General features: G+C 32.5%; 1 protein-coding gene across 1 annotated transcript in view; it reads left to right on the top strand.

The window, feature by feature from the left end:
* The window catches only part of LOC124368919 (alkaline phosphatase-like), a 107404-nt gene extending 86412 nt beyond the window's left edge, over positions 1–20992 (top strand). The window contains exons 6-10 of the mRNA XM_046826465.1: positions 464–604; positions 2480–2674; positions 15293–15486; positions 17781–17912; positions 19283–20992. Of these exons, the coding sequence (XP_046682421.1) occupies positions 464–604; positions 2480–2674; positions 15293–15486; positions 17781–17912; positions 19283–19468 (848 nt within the window). The 3' untranslated portion in view covers positions 19469–20992. The remainder of the gene's footprint in view (positions 1–463; positions 605–2479; positions 2675–15292; positions 15487–17780; positions 17913–19282) is intronic.
* The last annotated feature ends 1031 nt before the right edge of the window (positions 20993–22023 follow it).

The raw sequence follows: 22023 nt of genomic DNA, 5'->3' as shown, positions 1-22023 counted from the left end.
CTCTTTTCTCTAGACGCTGAAAAAACACCATTGCAATGTAAAGCTTTCATGGCCCAGCTTCATGTTCAGGTTACAGATAGTGCCTTCTATATTCAAAAACGAAATTCCTGTAGATATAATACATGTATGCTCTCATTTTGCGTATAATGTCTTATATTAGTTGCTACACAGGACTTATTAGCCCTGGTAAATTACGTCATGGTAGAATAAGACGTTCTTTATTCTACCATGGTATCATAGAATAATACTAGAGAAAGAAAACAGACGAAAGAAGTAGTAATAGTAAACGTGGTTTGATTCTGGGGTTCTATTATTATTTATTTCTGTATAAATAAGTAAATTTAAGTAAGCTAATGAAATAATAAACCTTTATTTCGAACTTAATGGATTATATTAGTATTTTATATAAGCATTATTAAAATTAAAATAAATGGTTTTTTTTGTTTTTTTATGTTTATACCAGGTTTGTTTGCCTACTCTCATATGGAGTTTGAGGCAGAGCGAGACCAGAGATCTACCGGAGACCCTTCTTTGGCAGAAATGACAACTAAAGCACTCAAAATACTCATGAAAAACCCGAACGGATTCTTCTTGTTTGTTGAAAGTAAGTGTGATTAAGTCTAAAAGTTATGTAATATGATGTTATGTTTTCTTCATTCAATATTTAAGTTGGCAAAACAGCAAGATATTTTTAATCTGTAGTGTAAAAATTTGAAATAATACCACCTGTCTTGAAAACACAAACAATTATGTTAGGTAATTTATTACGAAATTATGAGGTTATTACTTTAGCCTTGCCTCTAAATCTCACATAATTCCCTTAAAGTATTGGCCGAAAAGTAAAACTTTGAAGTAAAAACAAAATGTATGCCATAATCATTTTTCAGTAGTTGCACATTTGATGTCATGTCACATTAAAATATTAGCTTAACTGGCTAAAACAAGTACCGAAGACTAGATAGATCCTTTTCAAAATTCTTGTCGAGTCTTATCTCACATGACTAACATAGACCTCAGTGTCAACAATATCATCTTGATTCAATTCCTATTTTTAACAAATAGCTGATTTTCATGAAATAACATTTCTTGCGTCATTTAGTTATAGACTAGTATTCAACCTGGATAACACAGAGCTAACACACATATTCTATAAATAAAAAGCGTTACGTCATACATAGCCTGCGTCCTACAAAGGAAGTTCATTATTATTTATACATCATTACGCAAAAACTTTCATTCAGTCACATACATTTTATTTACATACGTACATTTAACTTAACCATGACGTAACAAAATCCTTTATTTCATGTTTCTAAATTATCAAATCTGCATAGTAATCAAACAAAATTACCGCCAGGAATGATAACTTTGCCAGCCTAGCAACTTTTTAGCTGAATTGGACAACGTTGGTGAAAACTAGATGGGGAAGACTTAGTTCAATGTAGCGCATCTTTAGCCAGCCATTGCCGAATAAAAAGCTATCAATTTTTCGAATATTTCTTAACCAAGCTCAACATTGTAACACTGAGACACTAAGTAAGTCTTATTTTTCCGGTGAAGATGGAAGTGAATATCTAAAATTATTTATCCCAACTGTATTTTTTCGTTCACAACTCAACCTTGAATTCTCCACCGAGCTAACCCAATAAAAGCATCATTCAATGTGAGCGATAATTAAATGGGACATGAAAATATAATTTCCAAATAACTATCCTGACTTGGTATGCACTTACTTGGGGACTTCTAAAAATTCTAGTACGGAAATCTATCGGTACTATTAAAATTAAAATTGTATAATGTAACTTAAAAGGTACATTATACAAACTATAAAGGTGGACAACTTTCATAAGCACGAGCTATAACATTTTAATTTTAGAAATAGAGCACCATAGGTCTTCCTTATATATGTATATTGGCAGTAGATTTTAATTATAAATAAAAACAAGTACTAAACTGGGATCAAGGAACCCGATGGAACATCTTACTACACATTTCAATTTTTCAACCATTCAGCGCCACTGTCTATTTATTTGGTTATTTTTTATTATTAAAAACTGTTTCATTTTTCACTCTATTTTTAAATGAGTATTTAGCTTCTAATTGGTTTGAGAACGAGTATTTAGTCCTGTGGTCCATTCATAAAATGTCCAGAGAGAGACGCTGCCACCACTGCCGTTACGTGCAACAGGCCAGTTCACATGCAGTCCACAGCAGCGCCAAAATCACTGAAGCACCAACGGGAAAAACAGCATGATACAGGTGTTCGCGTGAGAACCTGCCGCCGATGTTCTACGAATTCACATAGTTCGCATGGAATACTCCGTTTCTCTTCCTGGTTGATCACAACCTCAGAGGCTCGTCGCCCTGTGGGCAGGATGAACAGGATGAACTCTTAACACCTATGAATGGATCATAGAGCGTTGATTGAAATTAAGGTGTCCATTGTAAGCCTGTCTAATGAGAACTTGTATTAACACAGGTGGGAGAATCGACCACGCTCACCACTACAACAATCCATACCGAGCCCTGGACGAGACTCTGGTCCTGGATGACACTGTCCTGACTGTTCTGTCCACCGTAAACCTTTCTGATACCCTGCTGGTCCTCACCTCGGACCACTCACATGTCTTGACATTAGGAGGACTAGCTACACCCAGAGGAAATCCTATTCTAGGTAAGATTCATACTTCTAGATTTCTTTTTAAGAGGAATTCAAATTATTTCTGATTAATTTTTTGTTAATAGCCGTTGCACAGGAAGAAATTTTTAATTATAAGAAGAAGTTTACAACTCAAACAATTTAAAACCTTATTTATAATCTTAGATTTATGTGAGATGTTTCATGCTCAATACATAATTAATACACAGCCAAACGTGTTATTTTTATTGCTATTGGCTATTAAAAAATTTGTTAAATTTTTTCCAATTCATCGTTAGATATTCCAAAAGTATGCTTTAAAAGAAAACTAAATAGCTATTGGATGTGTTATAATCATATCATATTTAGAATCTATCGTAGAGAATCTTATAACTCTAACAAAAAATAATAGTGTAAAAGTGTTTCAGTTAGACGTGGATAAAGCTTAATGTCATTTAGTGAAATGAACAGCTCAAGTTAATATGAAAAAAATAAGCGTACATTACAATTAGCAATGCTTTCGAGAGGTTATTTCTTAGTGTGCTTATTTCATTCTGTGTTACATCCATTCAAAGAATCACTTTGGATTTTTGTAACGTAAAACAACCGTAGACGCAATGTTTCATGTTATTTCTCTGTTAGTCCAGGCGCTTTATTCGAGGATAGGAGTACGGGAATATTGGTGACTTTTCTAAGGCGTTCGATACAGTCAAGCATGGTATCTTGTTAAAAATACTATACTCGTGTAGAATTAGGGGAGTGTCTCACTCATGTATCACATCATATCTGAGTAAAAGAACGTATGCCCAAATACCTTACATTAGCCCCACAGGATTTCAGCGCTTCGCTGATTATTCCTTGTCTAAAGTTTCTAAGGGAGATCCCCAGGCGTCTGTCCTAGGTCCAGCCTTATTTCTCTTTTTCATAAATGATTTGGCTAAAATATCTGGCGCTTCAACTGACATATGTCTTCTTGCTAATGTCACTCACTGGCTGTGAAATCTCGAAATTATTCTGAATTTTAAATAAGGACTTTCACTGATAGGACCACTGCAAAGTTATCCAGTGGTTTTATGTTAACTGATTGACAATTAATAGACAGCCAAAGACAAATATAATACATTTCAACACAGACTAATTTTTTAATTATTATTTTAGAACCTTTTTTGTAATCATTCCTTTACGATAAGTTTTTAAATAAATTTTAGATCAGTAGAGGATTATTAACTTTATTTTATTTGCCAGTGAAAATAAAGAATTTTCATTTGGAAATGTTAAGTAAATCTCTTTTTTAATATTTTTATGTTTTTACATCTATTTATGGAGGTAAGTTTCGTTAAACCTTTGACAGACCTATTTAGAAAAATCCTGTAAACCATCTGCTTAATTTAGAGCTTTGCTGAGAACATTATTTGTTGTAAAGCAGATTGGTTTTCCTCAAAAGCTTCAGTTATAGGAACATAATTTTACTGAGAATGAAAATGAATAGTTAATAGTTTAACAACTACATGTCGTTTCACAGAATATGTACGAGGTTAATAAGCAATTTTACTGTTTAATATTATCCGTACATTTGTAACTATTATAAGTAGTTGATTTTCGTTGTAATTTGTGTGATAACGTTTCATAACACGTTTATGTTTTAAATGTTATCTTAATAAACGTTATAAACGGTCCTTGTAAATTTCTTTATATTTTACTAAACTGAAATATTGAAAACAGTGTTGTAAATGTTAAACGTTCGCCTGAGAGAAATAGAGCAATATCTGGGCGTAGTCGTGGAAGACGTGATAGAGTTAATAATTTAAGATATGAACCATCTAACGATTTGGAACTTATTGCTCGGTTATTAATTTTTACTATGGCTGTTATAAGGTCTTCTACTACCCAGGACAAATTTAATTCATTTAAATACTCTAAATATACAAAATTTAATCAAATTTATTATGTATTGTAGGAAATTTTATCGTTTTCTTTTTATAAAATATTCTTACTCATTTTAAACATTTTACTAGGTACACGAATATAACCCGAGTTGCAGTGACAATATTTGGCAACATTTGATAATGTATAGACTATTGATAATTTATCTGTCATGGGGACCGGCATTCAGTACCTAATGCATACAGTCACATATGCGACCCTATAATAAATTCGTGAATATATTCTGCAATATCGTTTTTCATTGGTGACTAGTGAATTCTCGGAAAGTATAATTTGTTCTTACACGTGATATATATGGTATTGGGGAAAACACGACAAAAGAGGTTTTCCCTTGTTTTACACAAAAATCATTATCAAAGATGATCCGAGAATAACACCCTATAGAACTCAAATACTACTCAAAAATGAATTTATTATTTCAGTACAAATTACACCAAGCATCTATCAATTTAAGTTTTTTTCAATATGTCATAACTTTATTTAATTTTGACTGGGTTTAATGTTTTTTAGATTGTTTCAATCCACATGTAAGTTTAATATTTAAGTAAAAGACATTTAATTTAAATCTTAACAACAAATCTGGAAACGTCAATTAGACTTTAAAAGATTGTTTGAATGATGCTTTTATTAAAATTTTGACTAAATAAATAAATTTGGAATATTGCAGTTGGAATAAGTATGAATTATAAGTAAATAAATATAAGAAATATATTCGGTTTGCTAACCGAATTTAAACTCTAATGGCTCTCATAATTTTTTCATTAACTTGGGGTGAAGTGATTTAGTGATTTTTTTCACTAAAACTTTCTTGTTATATAAAGACACCCTATTGAACTATAGCATTTCCCAGTTTTTATTGCTAACCTTTTTTTTAAAAAAGGCATATTTATGCTTGTAGATTTAGTCTCAGGAATTATAATATTCGTGTATTTTGTGCTTCTAAATCAAAGTTTACGATCATCGCTTGTTTATCCTTGGATAGATAAATCAAGGAATTATTCTGTCCTTGATTGAATGTCATAATATCTTATACCTCGTTCTTAAAAACTACTTATGACACTTTTATTCAACTAAACTGAATAATTTTAAGTAGCAAACAAAAAATATTCTAGTTCTGGCTTGTGATATCGGTAGGTTTGATAAAATCAAAAGTTAGTTGTACCCCGCTCCTAAGGTGTAACCTCCACGTAGATTCACTCTAATAGTAGTGACTACATAGCAAATTCTACTTTTGTTCTAGACTGGAGGTATTAACTAATAGCTCTTGTTTATTCCCCTCACAAATTTTTATTGCTAAGTCTAATGAGTAGATTCTACTTTTTATACACGTCGCCCACTGTTGCTGTTGGTTAAACTAAATTCAACAGTATGCCTCTCTCATCAGAATAACTGTGGTAGTAACTGTTAATCATAAAACTAATTTTTATTCGTTTTACGGAATTAGTATTGGTAAGATCAAGTGACACATCATGGAGAATCTCAGTGATATGATTATAGAGCTCATCTTCTCTGAAGACGCAAGCAGTTCACGAAGATAAACTTCTCCTGCCTGGAAATTCATATTTATTTAAGTATTGGAAACAATATATTTAAGACTTTGACCGTAATTGATTAATTTACTTAACTGCTTTTATATTTTTCAACGTGTATGCAACCATTTTGCAACCTGTGTGTAAAAGTTATGCATTTGGCAACAAATTTGGCAAACTTTTTGTTTATATTTTTTTAATTTCCTATACCTTTTTATAATTTTAGATTAATAAAATTCCACTTAGTAATAAATTAGAAAATTGTTTTAGTAAAGTAAGACATTACCCTAATTTATAAAACCGTCTTTTCCTGAGAGAAGCTTTCTATTTTTACAGACTACAAACAAGTAATAACAAGTAAATCTTGCCCTTCATAGGGCAACTCTCCGGAGCAACCTAATCTTCTGAGCGTGCACGTTTTTTACAGCATATATCCGTAAACTACAGTATTTTTTGTTTACTACTACAAATTATTCAGTTTAATAATTCTTTTTGATCATAATGATGATAAGTGGCATAAGTAGTTTTTAAGAATGAGGTATAATACGTTATGACATACATTGGACAGGTAGACAGACCGTTTGCAAGGACAGAATCATTTCTTGATTTATCTATCCAAAGATAAACAAGCGATGATCGTAAACTTTGATTAGAAGCACAAAGTACACGAACATTCTAATTCCTGAAACTAAATGTACAAGCATATTTAAAAAGACTGGCAATAAAAACTGGGGAATTTCATAGTTCAATTGGGTGTTTGAAAGAAGGGTTTAAACATTTCAGAATATAGAAACTCTTGTTCAAATTTCACCGTAAAAATACTGTCGTATACATGTATCCATGGTTATCCCTTTCTTTTGTAAATAAAATGTGTACTGTTATAGAGAACTGTTGGAAGACAATATGAAGTTTATAAGAACCGTGATGAAATTAATGCTTGGTTTGGAATTTTCGGATATTTTGTTTATAAGGTATTTTACAGCTTCCATACCGTTAATGTAGTCAATATTGGTATTTAAGAAAGTTTAATCAATTGTTTACTAATGATCATATGTTACAATTGATTGGGGTATTTCTTTTAACCTATTAATAAAATTATCTGTGTTCTTCAAAAAACACATTTTTTATACACTCCTGTAGGTGTACATCTGCTGACCCTGATATTCTTTCTGGGGGGGAGGGTATATTAAAGCGACTATATGGCGGTCAGGTTCTGGTATTTCGTTCAGTTTTGTGGACTAGGTAATTGGTAAAAATACTACCGTCTGAAAATGTATACTATTCAAGTATCAAGTAGATAAGTTTTCAATCCTTCTCTAATAGAAATTTTTTTTTTTTTCAAAATTGTATTTGTTTACTTATAGAATTGGATTATCATAATTGTTGAGAGCAGATAAGTTTATTCTTTTTATAAATGACTATTGGTTTCTTTAATATGTAAGTTACTTTACGTTTGTTGGCAGATTTATATTTATTATATAATTTAGAAAATTATTATATTTTAGCTAATTTTAAGGATGATATGGCTTTAGATTCTTCCTTAGAATCATCAGCAAAATTTGGATTATTAAATTTAGATATATACAACATACATACGAGTATATATAAAAAAGTAATATTTATATATTGTAAAGTTGTATAATATTTAAATAGAAAACGAGAGAGATGCAGGCTGCACTGAAAACAACAAATTAATACACTGAAAGTCTCAGTACTTGAGAAAATAACACAAAAACAATTTCTACAATCACAAAAACAAATTCTAATTATTCACAAAACACGTGGTGTAGATTAATCTCTTAAATGGACTTTTGGTGTGTTGTGTCACGATTGTGTATCTTGCTGGCCAGATGAAAAGCGAGGTGTTTCGTTAGACCTTCTTTTTTGGTGAACTCACGTTTCAGAGATTTTGGTTTCAATCACCTAAACCAAATCCTTACACTACAAAACTATCTACTGTTTTTTGGTAAATTTATAAATCCTTTTTTTATCTATTAATTTTGCAGGAGAAAGGAAGTAGTACGTTACTATAATTAATATATATATATATATAAATTATTATAATATATATATATAAATATATATTAATTATATATTAATTATAAATATATATGTATATATATATATATATATATATATATATATATATATATATATATATATATATATATATATATATATATATATATATATATATAGCCCACAAATTAAATTAGTCCATTTTGACATGTTAAATTAATAATTAAAATTTTCAAATTTGTTCTATTCTATAAGCAAAGTTTTAAATTATAAAAAAATATAGGAAAAATTATTCTGCGTTCGATACATACTGCTGACTTATAGAAGTAGTATTTACAGAAACCTCTTCGTAGATGGGCATGCATTGTTAACAGATGTTTAGAAATTGTTTAAGAACATTAAAGGATTGCTTCGTCCACATGTCTCATTATAAAGCTTCCTGGAAATAAAACAAATATTTCCAATTAGGTGTATTATCATGTATTAGCTTTTATTATTTGTTAAACCTTACTTTAATCCTCTAGGATTTTAATAAAAGCAAGAGGTATAATTAGCTGAGAAATTTAAGAAATGTTTTGAAAACAACTCTACCCTTAAATATTCAGAACTTTATATCGTCAACTAAACTTATGATAAACTGTAAACCATCGGATTCAGTATAAAATGTTGAAGACATGTGATTGACTTCCTCTCCAGATGAGAATTACTGGCTCAAACATCATGCGGAAACATATTTAGAACATATGTGGTATAGTGTGTGATTGTAGAACATATGCGTTGTAGTCCAGACGATACAGCTGAACGTGGTACTCAAACAACTATTCTTCAATGTATATGAATTAAGCTTATGAGGTATAATCAAAAAGCACTTTTAGTTGAAAACGTCACAAACATAGACTCATTGGAAATATAGAAGATTATCATAAGAGTTTAAATTATCCACCTATAAATTTCAAACTCTCAAACACCAGAAACTAATTATATAAAATTGCTAGAAGATTAAAGCCATGAAACATTGCACTAACTCAAAAACACTAGAAATTACTAATATAGTAAATTTAAATAATCAAATAAATACAGCAAGCATTGATACAAAATATAGAACTAAGTAAGGATGGTGTTAAACAAAAGAGATACACTTTTACAGCATCTTTGTAGAAAGCCATTCTTCTATCATAAGCCTTCCCAAGATGCCAAATGACAACCACTGCATTGTGTTATTCGTCACATCTGGTTCGCTGAACTATTAAATTATTTTACGAACCAGCTAGAACTTTGTTTATATTTCTATTATATTGAATGTTTAGAAATTTTGTGAAATTTGTAATATAATTATCAGTGAATATCTTAATCATACGCGGCCGGTGACGTAAGGAAAATTTGAGTTGTACTGTTCACACCACTACGAAACGTTGCTAACACAATTAAATTCTTGAAATATTTCGGTCTCGCTGTTGAGAGCTATTTTTAAAACCAAAACCATTTAAGCTATGAGGTTTGCTGGAAAGCTTCAAAGGAAAATAAAATCAATCCACTTCTTGCATCGTACTTACAGATGCTTCATCAATTCCCCTATTCTTATTATTATGTATTATTCTCCTCCTGCCAAATATACGCGGTCTATCTTCTTCACTATGCCTTTGTGTTAGCTCCACTTTATAGGGCTTATCCAGTTCTCTATAATTTTCAACAATAATTAATAAATTTATTAATCTCTTAATAAATCAATATTAGTTTTATTACAAAATATTCTAAATGTGCTCCACCTTGTTAATAGAATTGTAACAACCATTATCATTTTTACTTGAAGTAGCACAATTTACTTTAGAAAGTTTTAAAACTTATATGTGTTTTGCTCTATGATTTTGATGCCCATTTAAAAGGTTGATTTAACAACAAGCGCTTATCTTTAAAAATTGCAAATATTTCTGAAAAGCATAAGGACATTGCCGGAAGAAGGGCACATAGTGCTATGTGCCCTTTTTCCGGCAATCGCTGTTTTCGGTCCGCCATGTTGTTTTATTCATGCTCTGAAAATTTCAAGTCAATATCTTCATTCGTTAGTCTTTGGTGATCTTTTTTTGAAGTAAGTCACGAGCTAGAACTGGAAATATCAGCTGTCTGCCAGTCTTGACAGAACAGCAGGTTGCAGTGTTGTTACTGTTTTTTAAACAGTTTAGTTATTTAATATCTGTTCAGTAAGTGTAATAATTTTCTAGAAATGACATCACCATTAAATGAGGACATAGTAAAAAAGAAAAAACGTAAAGTTTACAGTAATAATGTTAATTTAGTACGTGAAAATGCTAAGAAAAAAAGAGTCAGTGGTGTAGGTTATGTTACTTGTTCGGGTAAAGAAGTAAACCCTAAACAATGTACGTATGTAGAGCAGTGTTGCAAAGAGAATTGCTGGAATAAATTTTCAAGAAAGTGCCAAGAAGAACAGTCCTAAGTTTTTACAATAGTCGAGACAAATGTTACCAAGACTCCTTTCTTTCCAAGACCATGGTAAAAAAAAACTACATCCTTGCAAGCAAAGAAACCCATTTAGAGCAACTGTTTCCAGTTAGAGGACACTCATTTACTCAATGTGATAGAAACTTTAGCCTCGTAAGAGCAAAAATAAAGCAGCAAGAAGTAATAGGTAGAGCAAAACCATGGTTGCAAGCAATCGTTGAAGCTCGTCAAAACCCCAGTCCATTTCAAGTTATAGTGGATCGTGACCTTATCAAGCAATGGGATGAATGTCTCTCTCCATACTTTGATGATATTTCAAAATCCGCTAAGAAGCTGCAGTTCACTATAATAAAATACGTCATGATCAAATACAAAACTTGTGGAAGTGTTTTGTGTTTCAGCTCATTTTTACCGAACTACAAACCATTCAAGTTTTTATTAAATACTGAAAAGGCAGTACTAATGCACCTTAAGCCGAAAATGGTGCCATTTCCCAAAGTTTCTGAAACTAAACTTGCAGATGTCAGAGGTCTGATGAAGCATCTCCCTCTAGATGATAGAGACTGGCTTGAGGTCCTGTTTGATGAAGCAAATTGATTATTTTTGGTCATTGTATACCTAACATTTTTTTCCTTTTATTATTTATGTTATTCATATGCTATATTCTTCAAAGTAAACCAGTTTTGTAATCAAAGTGATCTTTTAGTAAATCCTACATACATTAGTAAGTCGATTGCCGGAAAAAGGGCACATAACACACACTTTTATTTTAATTTTCATTCCAACAAAGATCTTTGATAGTGTGATGTTACTATGGTTACTAAATCAAGATTACACGTTCTTAAAGTAGAAAAAAAACCAACTGAATATTTCTAATACGAACAAAACTATTATAAAAAGTAATTTTCATTTGCTGCTTACCGACAACACATATTTACGCTATGTGCCCTTCTTCATTTAATATTCTTTTCTTAAGAACATTTTGTTCACTTCAGTTAACATATGCAAAATACAAAATTAGCGTTTTCTTCTCATGGTAGGGCGTTTTAAACCTTATTGTACCAGGAATAAACAAACCCTTCTTTCGATAAGCGCCTGAACATTTTAAAGGCAGTATGATGGAAGGTTTTGACTAAACAATATGGCCTTGAATTTCGCATAAAGATATTTAATCACGAAAAATATCTTTACTTAGAGTCCTTTACTTAGAGCTTTGCATGTTATTATCACTTATTTGTAAAAATAAAATTTAGCTGAAAATATTTCTATAAAGTATGCGGATTTTTATGTAATATTATAACAATGTTTAAACCAAGACAACACAGTGTTTCTATGAACAAACCGTATACTCCACTCTGTATTTAATGAAGTAACAGTATACGTTATCTGTTTTAGATAATTATGAATTTTTCTGTTAGGTATAGGAAGAATAATGGAGGAGGCAGAATAAGAAGAGATGAAAGAAAAGTCAGCTAATTTTTTGTTCATTGTGAAGTTGTAAAACTCCGTCTTTTCTGCCCGGGTTTCTTTCAGTTATTTGGAGAATGTGGATTAGGAGGAGAGAAAATGAAAGTCAGTCATTACTTTTATTCATTGTGTAAATGCACGGTTGCATCTCACCTATATTGTTTATGATTACTTTAGTTATAAGGAGAATGTTGCATAATGGCAGTGTTCCTAGAATATTCTGTCTATTCATTTTTCTTTGTAAATTTATACAATCTTAATTGAATGGGTTAGTTTGATTTAAATCCATTTAGATCAATGATTCAGAGCGCTTTCTCTTTGGCGAACGAAATGGTTTTTATTAAAATACGTATCAATTTTTTTTCTTCAATTCAAAGAATAAATAAAACTAAATGCAGTAGGCATTCGTCTTATTCATTTGTACACTAAACCGTTACACTGCATGATTGTCTTTTCACATAAGAGTGTATTGCGGGAAGGACGGTGGAAACATTGTAGAAAATTATTGCTACACTCATTTTTTGTTTCCCAATTTTACTTATTTCATCCATTCCCATTTTTAATAAATCTTAGCCTACGCCCGTATTCTTTCTACAAAAACATAACTAAAGCCAATGAACTTAAAAATAAATTTACTTTAAAATTTTAACGTAAGCTATAAACTTAGAATTTTTATAAACTTCTAAATAGCAATTTATTTAAGGGCGTAAATAAGTCAGCTTTATTCATTTCATCCACCGGTATTATCCTTTATTCCTTAATTTAAATGTTTGTATGTTAAATGAAAATTTAGATTTATGGTCTTTTTATTATGATTTTAATGTACTCGTATTATCTTGGCTTGCTAAATTGTTTGTACTTAAACTAGGATTAAAACCACAGGGCACTGGCTAGTGGAGAAAATAATTGGATATGCTTAGCAAAGTATTGCTCAGTGTCAAAGTGTACAAGCAGTGACTACACCACGTTGTTAAATCAAAAGAACTCTCACTCCGGAAAGCATCCTGTCACCATGCGATCACTAACTTCAGTCTCGTCCCTTGACGCCGAGCAACTATCTCCCGCCAACTCCGGTGATCTCGCGATCTCACAACTAAGCTCAAGCTGAGAACTGACGATCGCACCTGTCGGACTGAATATCTCAGTTTTAGAGCGAAGGACGAACTCATCACCCGCACTGACTAGTTGGTTAAGCAGAGAAATGAGTTTATCACTAGAGTCCAATAATTAAGTTTGGTACGCGAGCACCTAGAAGCCAAAGAATGTAATTTGGTCTGATGCACTGAGAAACTAACTCCCTAAGAAATAAAAATAAGATATTAAAACTTTAAATAGACGATGTGAATACTGAACTAAGTAATTTAATCAATAAAAATAGCAATAAACTAAATCTTACCGAATCTTTAAATGATAGTAATATTTAAATACGAATTAACATACAAATGGAGAAAGGTATAAAATAAAAAATATTAAATTCTCACACCAGAAATCATTTAGCAATCTCATTAATATAGAGGGCGACACACCTAATTATGAAACCATAGACCAGTGTGTAAAAACTGAGCACATCAATTTTTTTTTATTTTATTGCAGTAAAACAAGCTCATTTTGATATTTAGCAGCAATTTCTTCAAATTCCTTGATTTTCGTATGTATGTCACTCGTATGTCTTTCAGTCAGTTATGCCAGCAATTTTTATAATGGACGTGCTAGAGCAGGAAAAGAAACCCATGATATATTTATGTGCTCCTATCCGAGTGCTAATTCTCTGACATCCTCAAAAATACTCAGGAAATTACAAAAGGATTTACCAAGATCACCGGAGTCATACTTGTTAGTACAAATGATCTGTCTGAGTATTCCTCGCAATACCGCAATACCAATCTACCGGGTGGTAGCGTTGTCCGGATCAATTAGGTGATTTGCAAAGTTCAGCAAGTATTCAAACTGGTTTGCTGCTCCAGTATTCAAAATTATCATCTAAATTGGAACACTTATATTAACAAGGAAATATGAACTGAAAATTAGTACACTACCATGTGCGGACCAGTGCTTCCACATAGTTGACATGATTGGTTTTGTAGGGTGTATGTTTACAAACCACAGTCTTCAACTAAACATGGGTGGAAAGGAGGAAATTTTGCAGGCTATACTCCAACGTGTGTTGAGAGCTAGTAGTGCTAGGCCTCAAGAACACATTAATGACTCAATGTCTCATACGTTGACAAATACCGATAGGCAGCTTCTCAGCTTGTTTCTACCATGCCATCCTCTATTGGTGCGTGTGACAGTGTTGTTGCTGATGCTGCAGCTTCTCGGCTTGTTTCTACCATGCCATCCTCTATTGGTGCGTGTGACAGTGTTGTTGCTGATGCTGCAGCTTCTCGGCTTGTTTCTATTATGCCATCCTCTATTGGTGCGTGTGACAGTGTTGTTGCTGACTCTGCTGTTACTCCGGCCGAGTCCTTCTCCTCTTGGCCGTCGTAGTCTGCTGAGACTGGACCTGTGATTTTAGCTTCGGATTCAAACACAACTTGAGGACCTCCTGGCTTTCTATCTCTTTAGGAGTTTTCATCCATTTGAATAGAAGGGTTTTTCCTACAAAACTTTCCAACTTGAAGAAAGAGAAAACATTCCAGTTATAGTGACTGACACTTATTTAGTGTAAGAAACGTAAAGTGATCCAAGTGAACTGTATTTTTTTACAAAGATTAGTGTATGTGTACCAAATAATTTAGCAACCCATTGCTTGAGCAACCCATTACTCGAGCTTCAGCAGACCCTAGAAAGATGCCTCAAAAAAAACCAAACCGACCACCAAACTTTCACATAATGCTGAGGTAGAGTTCTCTAAACTACCTCATGACATAAAAGTTATAAACTAAAACAGGAAATTGCAATAAAAACTTAAAGACTGTCTTATTTTAGGCAGCTACTTCTCAGTATCTGAGTTTTGAGCCAATTGTAAAAGTGGTATTGGACTGTCACTTATTTATTATTAATAATCATTTTTCTTCATATTTCTATAACATTTGCATATTTTATATGTATATTTTTTTCTTAACAATGGAATATGCTTATCCCAAATCTAGAACAAATATATGTATTCTTGTTAAAATGTATTATGCACTGTAATAATATTTCTGACTTTACTTCTTATATGTAGTATTATTGCAATAAAATTAAGCTAACGGCAGTTAAATGAGAAGTTATTCTACTGTATCACATCTCTGTACAGGAACGGATCCAAAGCCGTCCGACACAGATGGACTACCATATTCCAGTCTTCTCTACGGTAATGGACCGGGTCACACGAGTCCCCGATCCATACCCTCCAACAGCTCCACTGGGGGTCTTAACGCTGTCCATAGCGCCGCTGTGCCTCGGCAGTGGGCGACCCATGGGGGAGAGGATGTCCCAGTCTACGCACAGGTATACCCATTGATGTAGTACTTAATGTAAAATACGAAGTTACAAGTGATACATTTATCGACTAGATGATTATTTAGAAAAAACTCAATAACGCATATAGATCTCAATTTCAAGACGGGTTTACCAATGTGGCAACTTTAAATATTGAATAAAACCCAGCGTTATGGTGTTTTATCATCAATTATCAAATTTATCAATTATCAGGTAAGATTGGCTTAGGTGTTTTATCTGAAAATCTTTGAAAATTACCTTCTAATTCAATTTTGGGTGACTTTAGTTTTTATAAAAATGAGCTTATATTCTTCTTCAAATCCAGAAGAACATTTTCAAGAAGAAACAGATATTGAATATTTTATTTATTTATATAGCTCTTGAAACCAAAATTTAATGTATTAGTTTACAATATAACAAGAATAATTAATTGTAATTAGTAAATATAATTAAACACCTTTTGATAAGTCAACTGAACTCTGGAATCCTGTAACACGTAAAAACCTGGTGCGCCAACAACACTGGAAGCCTGTAACGCGTAAAACCTGGTGCGCCAACAACACTGGAAGCTTATAACACGTAAAGCCTGGTGCGGCAACAACACTGGAAGCTTATAACACGTAAAGCCTGGTGCGCCAACAACACTGGAAGCTTATAATACGTAAAGCCTGGTGCGCCAACAACATTGGGAGCTTATAACACGTAAAGCCTGGTGCGCCAACAACACTGGAAGCTTATAATACGTAAAGCCTGGTGCGCCAACAACACTGGAAGCTTATAACACGTAAAGCCTGGTGCGCCAACAACACTGGAAGCTTATAATACGTAAAACCTGGTGCGGCAACAACACTGGAAGCTTATAACACGTAAAGCCTGGTGCGCCAACAACACTGGAAGCTTATAATACGTAAAGCCTGGTGCGCCAACAACACTGGAAGCTTATAACACGTAAAGCCTGGTGCGCCAACAACACTGGAAGCTTATAATACGTAAAGCCTGGTGCGGCAACAACACTGGAAGCTTATAATACGTAAAGCCTGGTGCGCCAACAACACTGGAAGCTTATAACACGTAAAGCCTGGTGCGCCAACAACACTGGAAGCTTATAATACGTAAAACCCGTGTGCGCCAAAAACACTGGAAGCTTATAACACGTAAAACCTGGTGCGCCAACAACACTGCAAGAATGCTAAACTTCCTGCCACCACTATCAACGCTAACAGATTGATTTACTTTTATTTTTCTATTTGAAATCATATGATATATTTTTACTAAAGGCAATTTTGCAATAAAGGCAATTTTTGTACTGATTTATAATGAACGTATATATAATTTTATATGATGATTTATGTGGCCAAAATGTTGAAAGAATGTTTTTTTTTTAATTCGTCTAATATCAATGTAAATTTGGCTTATTTGTATTACTGTATGTTTCTCACACAAATAAAATAAATCTGTTTAAACATATTTTGCAATGCTGTTCAACTGTTGTATATAGCTTAAAGCTATGTCAATAGTGATGTACCACCTAGGCGATGATAAGAAACAGAACACATTGTTACAAAAATCTAAATTTATCATTGCATGTTTGTCATATTTTATTCTACTAATATTTATGAGTATATAAATGAAGAATCCTATTTCAACGTCCTTAACATAATTCGTCATATAGAGGTTGATTTTAGTGGATAATGAAATTAAATAAAGAACTGAAATATAGACAGTTTATCATGAATCATATTATCATGTGCCGCTTACAATATAATGCAACAGTTGATACTGCCAAGCTTCTTTGTAAACACCGGTTAACAATACTGATACATTTTGACATACAAGTAATCTTCAGCACATAATAATAATTCTTTACGAGAACACACATGATACATTGCCAATGGCACAGTGTAGTGGGTACGGCGGTTATCGCAAGATAACCAGATCAAGCAACGTCGAGCGTGGCTGCTGCTTGGATAGGTGACCGCTGAGCGATCCAGTCCTTGCAAGCAGGCCGCCTGTCCGGCCATTGGTGGTGGTTCGGAAGTCACCTGTAAGCCGTTGGTCCCCAGGTTAAGTGTTAGAGAGGGCTTCTTAGCCCTAACTTCGCCTGGTAAAATAAGACATTCTTTACTTTACTTTACTTTACTTTTATACATATACTATTACGTATATTATACATTAACAAATGTAACTTATGTAGTGTAGATAAAACACCTACAACAAACCATAGACCTTAGTTCAAAGTCATGAACCTTATAAGATTTACCACAGAAAAACATTCAGTTTATAAAGTTCTGTGTCATTTTTAGGGTCCTCTAGCGAGAGAGCTTTTCAGTGGCACCGTGGATCAGAGCTATATCCCGCATGCCATCGCCTATATTGCCTGCTTGGGTCCCCACAAGGCTAGATGTTCTTCATCTGAAAACGCAACTCGGAGCACTGTAAGTTCGTTTTTGAAATAAACTTAAATTACAAAAACCAAAAGTTTATTTGAAAGTTTACTTTGTTGTTATTTCAATTAGTACATTAAAAAGTCTTCGATGGGTAAACGATATAATAAATATTTTAACTTTGTTTTTACCCTCTATAGCTAATACACACTCAAGAAAAAAATAGATCTCTCTTGTTACAAAGATTGATTTATCATACACAATAAGCCCGTTAACAAGACTTTCACTAAGCTATCTTCACTATGTGGATAGTGGTTTATAAGTGATTGCCTGAAAATTTTGAAATTGGCATCAATAAGTACTTCTCTCAATAAAAAATTGGAAACTTGATTTCTATATTAATGTAAAGTATATTTTATAATTTATAATTTATAATATGTAATATTATAGTTATAGATATTAGTGGGGATGAAAATAATCACTATAAATCATGGAATTTGGTTCTATGGAATGAAGTAAGTTGCAGTTAGCAAAGTTCAATTACAAAATTATCAAAATCAGAGATCTAGTTAAGGCAATAACTGAGATAAGAATTTCGCAAAACCGTACCCTGCCACTACAGTTAACGCCTTTATTAACTACTATTACTTTATCTTACTAAAACATTTACCCAAGGAATGTGTAAGTACTAAGTTTTGGAGCGACCATAAGGAAATTTTGTTCTCAATGGGTCCGAATCAGTTAGAAATTACAATATTTACTCGTATTATTATTATGATATTTTTAGTTCTCAAAACTGTGTATGCCCCAATTTTGAAGCTTACTAAGTTAATCTTAAAGTTTGTTGTAATTTAACTGGGAATTTAAATAAAATTTAAATTCGTTCATCGGTACTATTAAGAAATAAGAATGAAATTTTAATGGCCACCATTTTGAATCCAAGATAAAAAAGGACAAGAATTTTAAATTCCTTAGGCTTAGAGTTTGTGAAAATCGTTTTACCCTTGTCTGCACTTTTCAATTGCCTAGATACAAAACCAACTTCACTGTTATTTTTCATATTGTTTTTGTCAAATGACTAAATATTAAACACTACATAGAAGTTGTTGATTGGCCTCTTTAAATTATGATATGTGTTAAAGCCTCATTGAACATCCTGAATTTGTTTGTACTTTAATGTTTTTAGTCCGGTTTTCTATACTGTTAGCAATTTAAAGCTCGAATATTTTAGGTGGACAATGCTCCTTCTCAAATGGAGTAGGAAAAAGAGGTTGAACAGTTCTGGCATCTTATGATAATTCTCTTGTCTCTCTCAGCCCTTCACCTTCCCGTTGTTATATCATTCCTCCTCTAATATTACTCACACTTCTGTATGCAATAACCTAGAATATACTATAGTATAAAACGCTATACTGTTATAGGTGGGGTGTACGGTGACAGAAAGCCCAAAGTCTGGGACAGCGGGAGCAGGAACTGGAGCTGGACTAGTTCTAGCCTCTAGTGTAATGTCTGATGACAATTCTCTTGTCTCTCTCAGCCCTGCACCTTTTCGTTGTTTTATCATTTCTCCTCTAATATTACTCACACTTCTGTATGCAATAACCTAGAATATACTATAGTATGAAATACCATATCTGTATATTTTGTAAACATCAAGTTTTCTAGACAAATTTTGTTTTAAAATTTTTTACATAGTTACAATAGTTTTTCTATGCAATTTTGTAAACATTTCATACATGGTGAACTTTCACATGAGAACTCTGTAATTAGTGTTTATATATAATAGTTGGACTTTTCATGATATGCTTACTTGGTGGTGCAATCGGTTTTTCGGTCCAGTTATTCTTTTTCTATTAGTCACAGCTCTTTCAGGTAATACTCATAAAGACAGGAAAATAAAATGAAAATTTGGCAATGTAAAATTTAACATTAAGATGAATTTTAGGAATCTAAATTTGGACAATTTTGTAATCAGATAAGAAAATCGACTGAAATAGTGATATGGATTTTTACGGTATGTATAAAAACCATTATATTTAATGAATAACGTTTTAAGGAAATGACGTCTTTTAAATTAAATATGACTTTTTGTTTGTATAAAACATGTCATAACCCTCAATCATATTTTAAATACGATTCATGCCCTTCTTGCAGTCGTTTTCCTGTTTTCAAAATAATCCAAATTACTACTTTAAATTGCTAGAATATTTTGTGGAGAGTCCAAACACAATTTTCTATTTTTATGACTTCAGGAAAGGGATCTTAAACGGCTGTAACTAAAATATTTTAAATGGTTTTTGAACATTAACCTAACTAGTCACGGATTGCACTTCCTTAGTCACGAGTTAGAAGTGCAAAAATACAATCTTTCGGGGCAGTATTACTGATTCTGGACAACTTTTTTAGCACATGTTAATTGTCGTTATAGATATTCGCTACTCTTTAACTAATTCCTGAAACACGCATGGTGATATCTTCAAGTGTGAACTTAACCTAAAATATTGTAAACTACAGAAGAACGTAAAGCTAGTACAGTGCATTTCATTTGCTGAACTGAATTAAAAAACAATAACAGAAGTAGCTCGTTGGCTGATCATTATCAGTAATTACAGGCCTTGCCTAATCCACAAACTCTTATATTATTCTCTGAACTGTTTCTTCGATTTTTAATACTCTCCCCCACTACAAATCAATTTTTCCCAATTTAGGTATATTTCGAGACTTCTCCCACTTTTCCGGTACTGACAGATTGTCTATAATGCCGTACTCGTAATAAATATGACAATCAGTCAACAACACAAAATCATTTATCGACACTGTAAATACTTCTATGATTATTTATTTAAATTTTAAATATAAGTGCCTTATAATGTCATAAATCATATACCATCTTTTCATACATAATGTCTATCAGTGTGTTTGTATATCCTGTCAATAGTTTTAACCATTTTTTTTTACACGAACATAGATTATACTAGCAAACGCCTAAGTTATAGATTTTTGAATTGTACATATCATATAGTAAGAGCATGTGTGCTGATGTATTATAATAATTGTAGGTGTTTAACACACTATATTTAAGTTTTTATGTTAGAGATTAAGTTAAATAAAGAGTTTCAATATAAAACTGGGATATTTTCCGTTAAAAGCTGTATTAATCACTTACCCCAAACCTTCACCACAATCAACCAATAGCTCCCTGCTGTTAATGATCAATGTGTGTTCCGGACTGTCATTAGTCATTTCTGCCTCTTAATGACTACACTGCCATCAGGCGGACAAATTTCTGGAACCTGTCAATCACCAATTACAACTCTTCCATTAGATCCGACCATCTAAAATATTTGTTTTTGTAATTTAATTTAAAATATCTATATTCAGGTCACTAAATTATAAATAGTAACAATACAATTTTTGTGGTTGAAAGATTACTTCATTGGTTTCCAAATTTGAGAATTGCCTCAAAACCCCAAATTTACCAACTTATTAAATTGAACTGACACACTTAGATTTATTTATCACGATGTTGTAATAGTTTATGGTGAATAAGTTGCAACTAAAAGTATACCTGTTTTCGTCCCTAATTCCTAGTTTGTTCTAGCTTGAAAAAGACCAAATTTGTTTAATTAATTACAACCATAAACACCATAAGGAAATAGGCTTATGTTAAGTTGGTTAGTGGGCAATAAGGGTTAAATCATTGTGAATGTTGTATTCAGCTCCAGTTCGCCTACCTCTTAGTGCAGCGTCTGAACCTGCACTCCTGGAATCTGGTCATGTTCGTTCAAAGAGATCCAAAAACAATCTGCAACGAAGAAGCCCAAAACGGATTATTGACATCTTTTCGACATCAGAGACATTTATAATGCAAAATGTAGTGTAATCTAGATTATGTACATTGTGTTTTGGTTTGGCGCCGGGGTGTACACTGTAGTTTCACCTAGGTGAAGACGTATTCTCACTGTCTCAACATGTGCACATTTGAGTAAACTGCGATGTATTAGACATTGATCTAAGCACGTGAAAAAATCAAAATAATCTCTCTCGTTGCACACTCTACAACAAGTAGCTGAAAAAGCCACCGCTCCTCTTAAACTTCTAAACCTAAAATATTTTACAACAATATTTATAACGATGATTTTGTTAAATTTTGGATGAAAAG

The sequence above is a fragment of the Homalodisca vitripennis genome, chromosome X (genome assembly GCF_021130785.1).
Source record: "Homalodisca vitripennis isolate AUS2020 chromosome X, UT_GWSS_2.1, whole genome shotgun sequence".
Classification (NCBI taxonomy): Eukaryota; Metazoa; Arthropoda; class Insecta; order Hemiptera; family Cicadellidae; genus Homalodisca; species Homalodisca vitripennis.
This window is presented reverse-complemented; position numbering and strand designations above follow the sequence as displayed.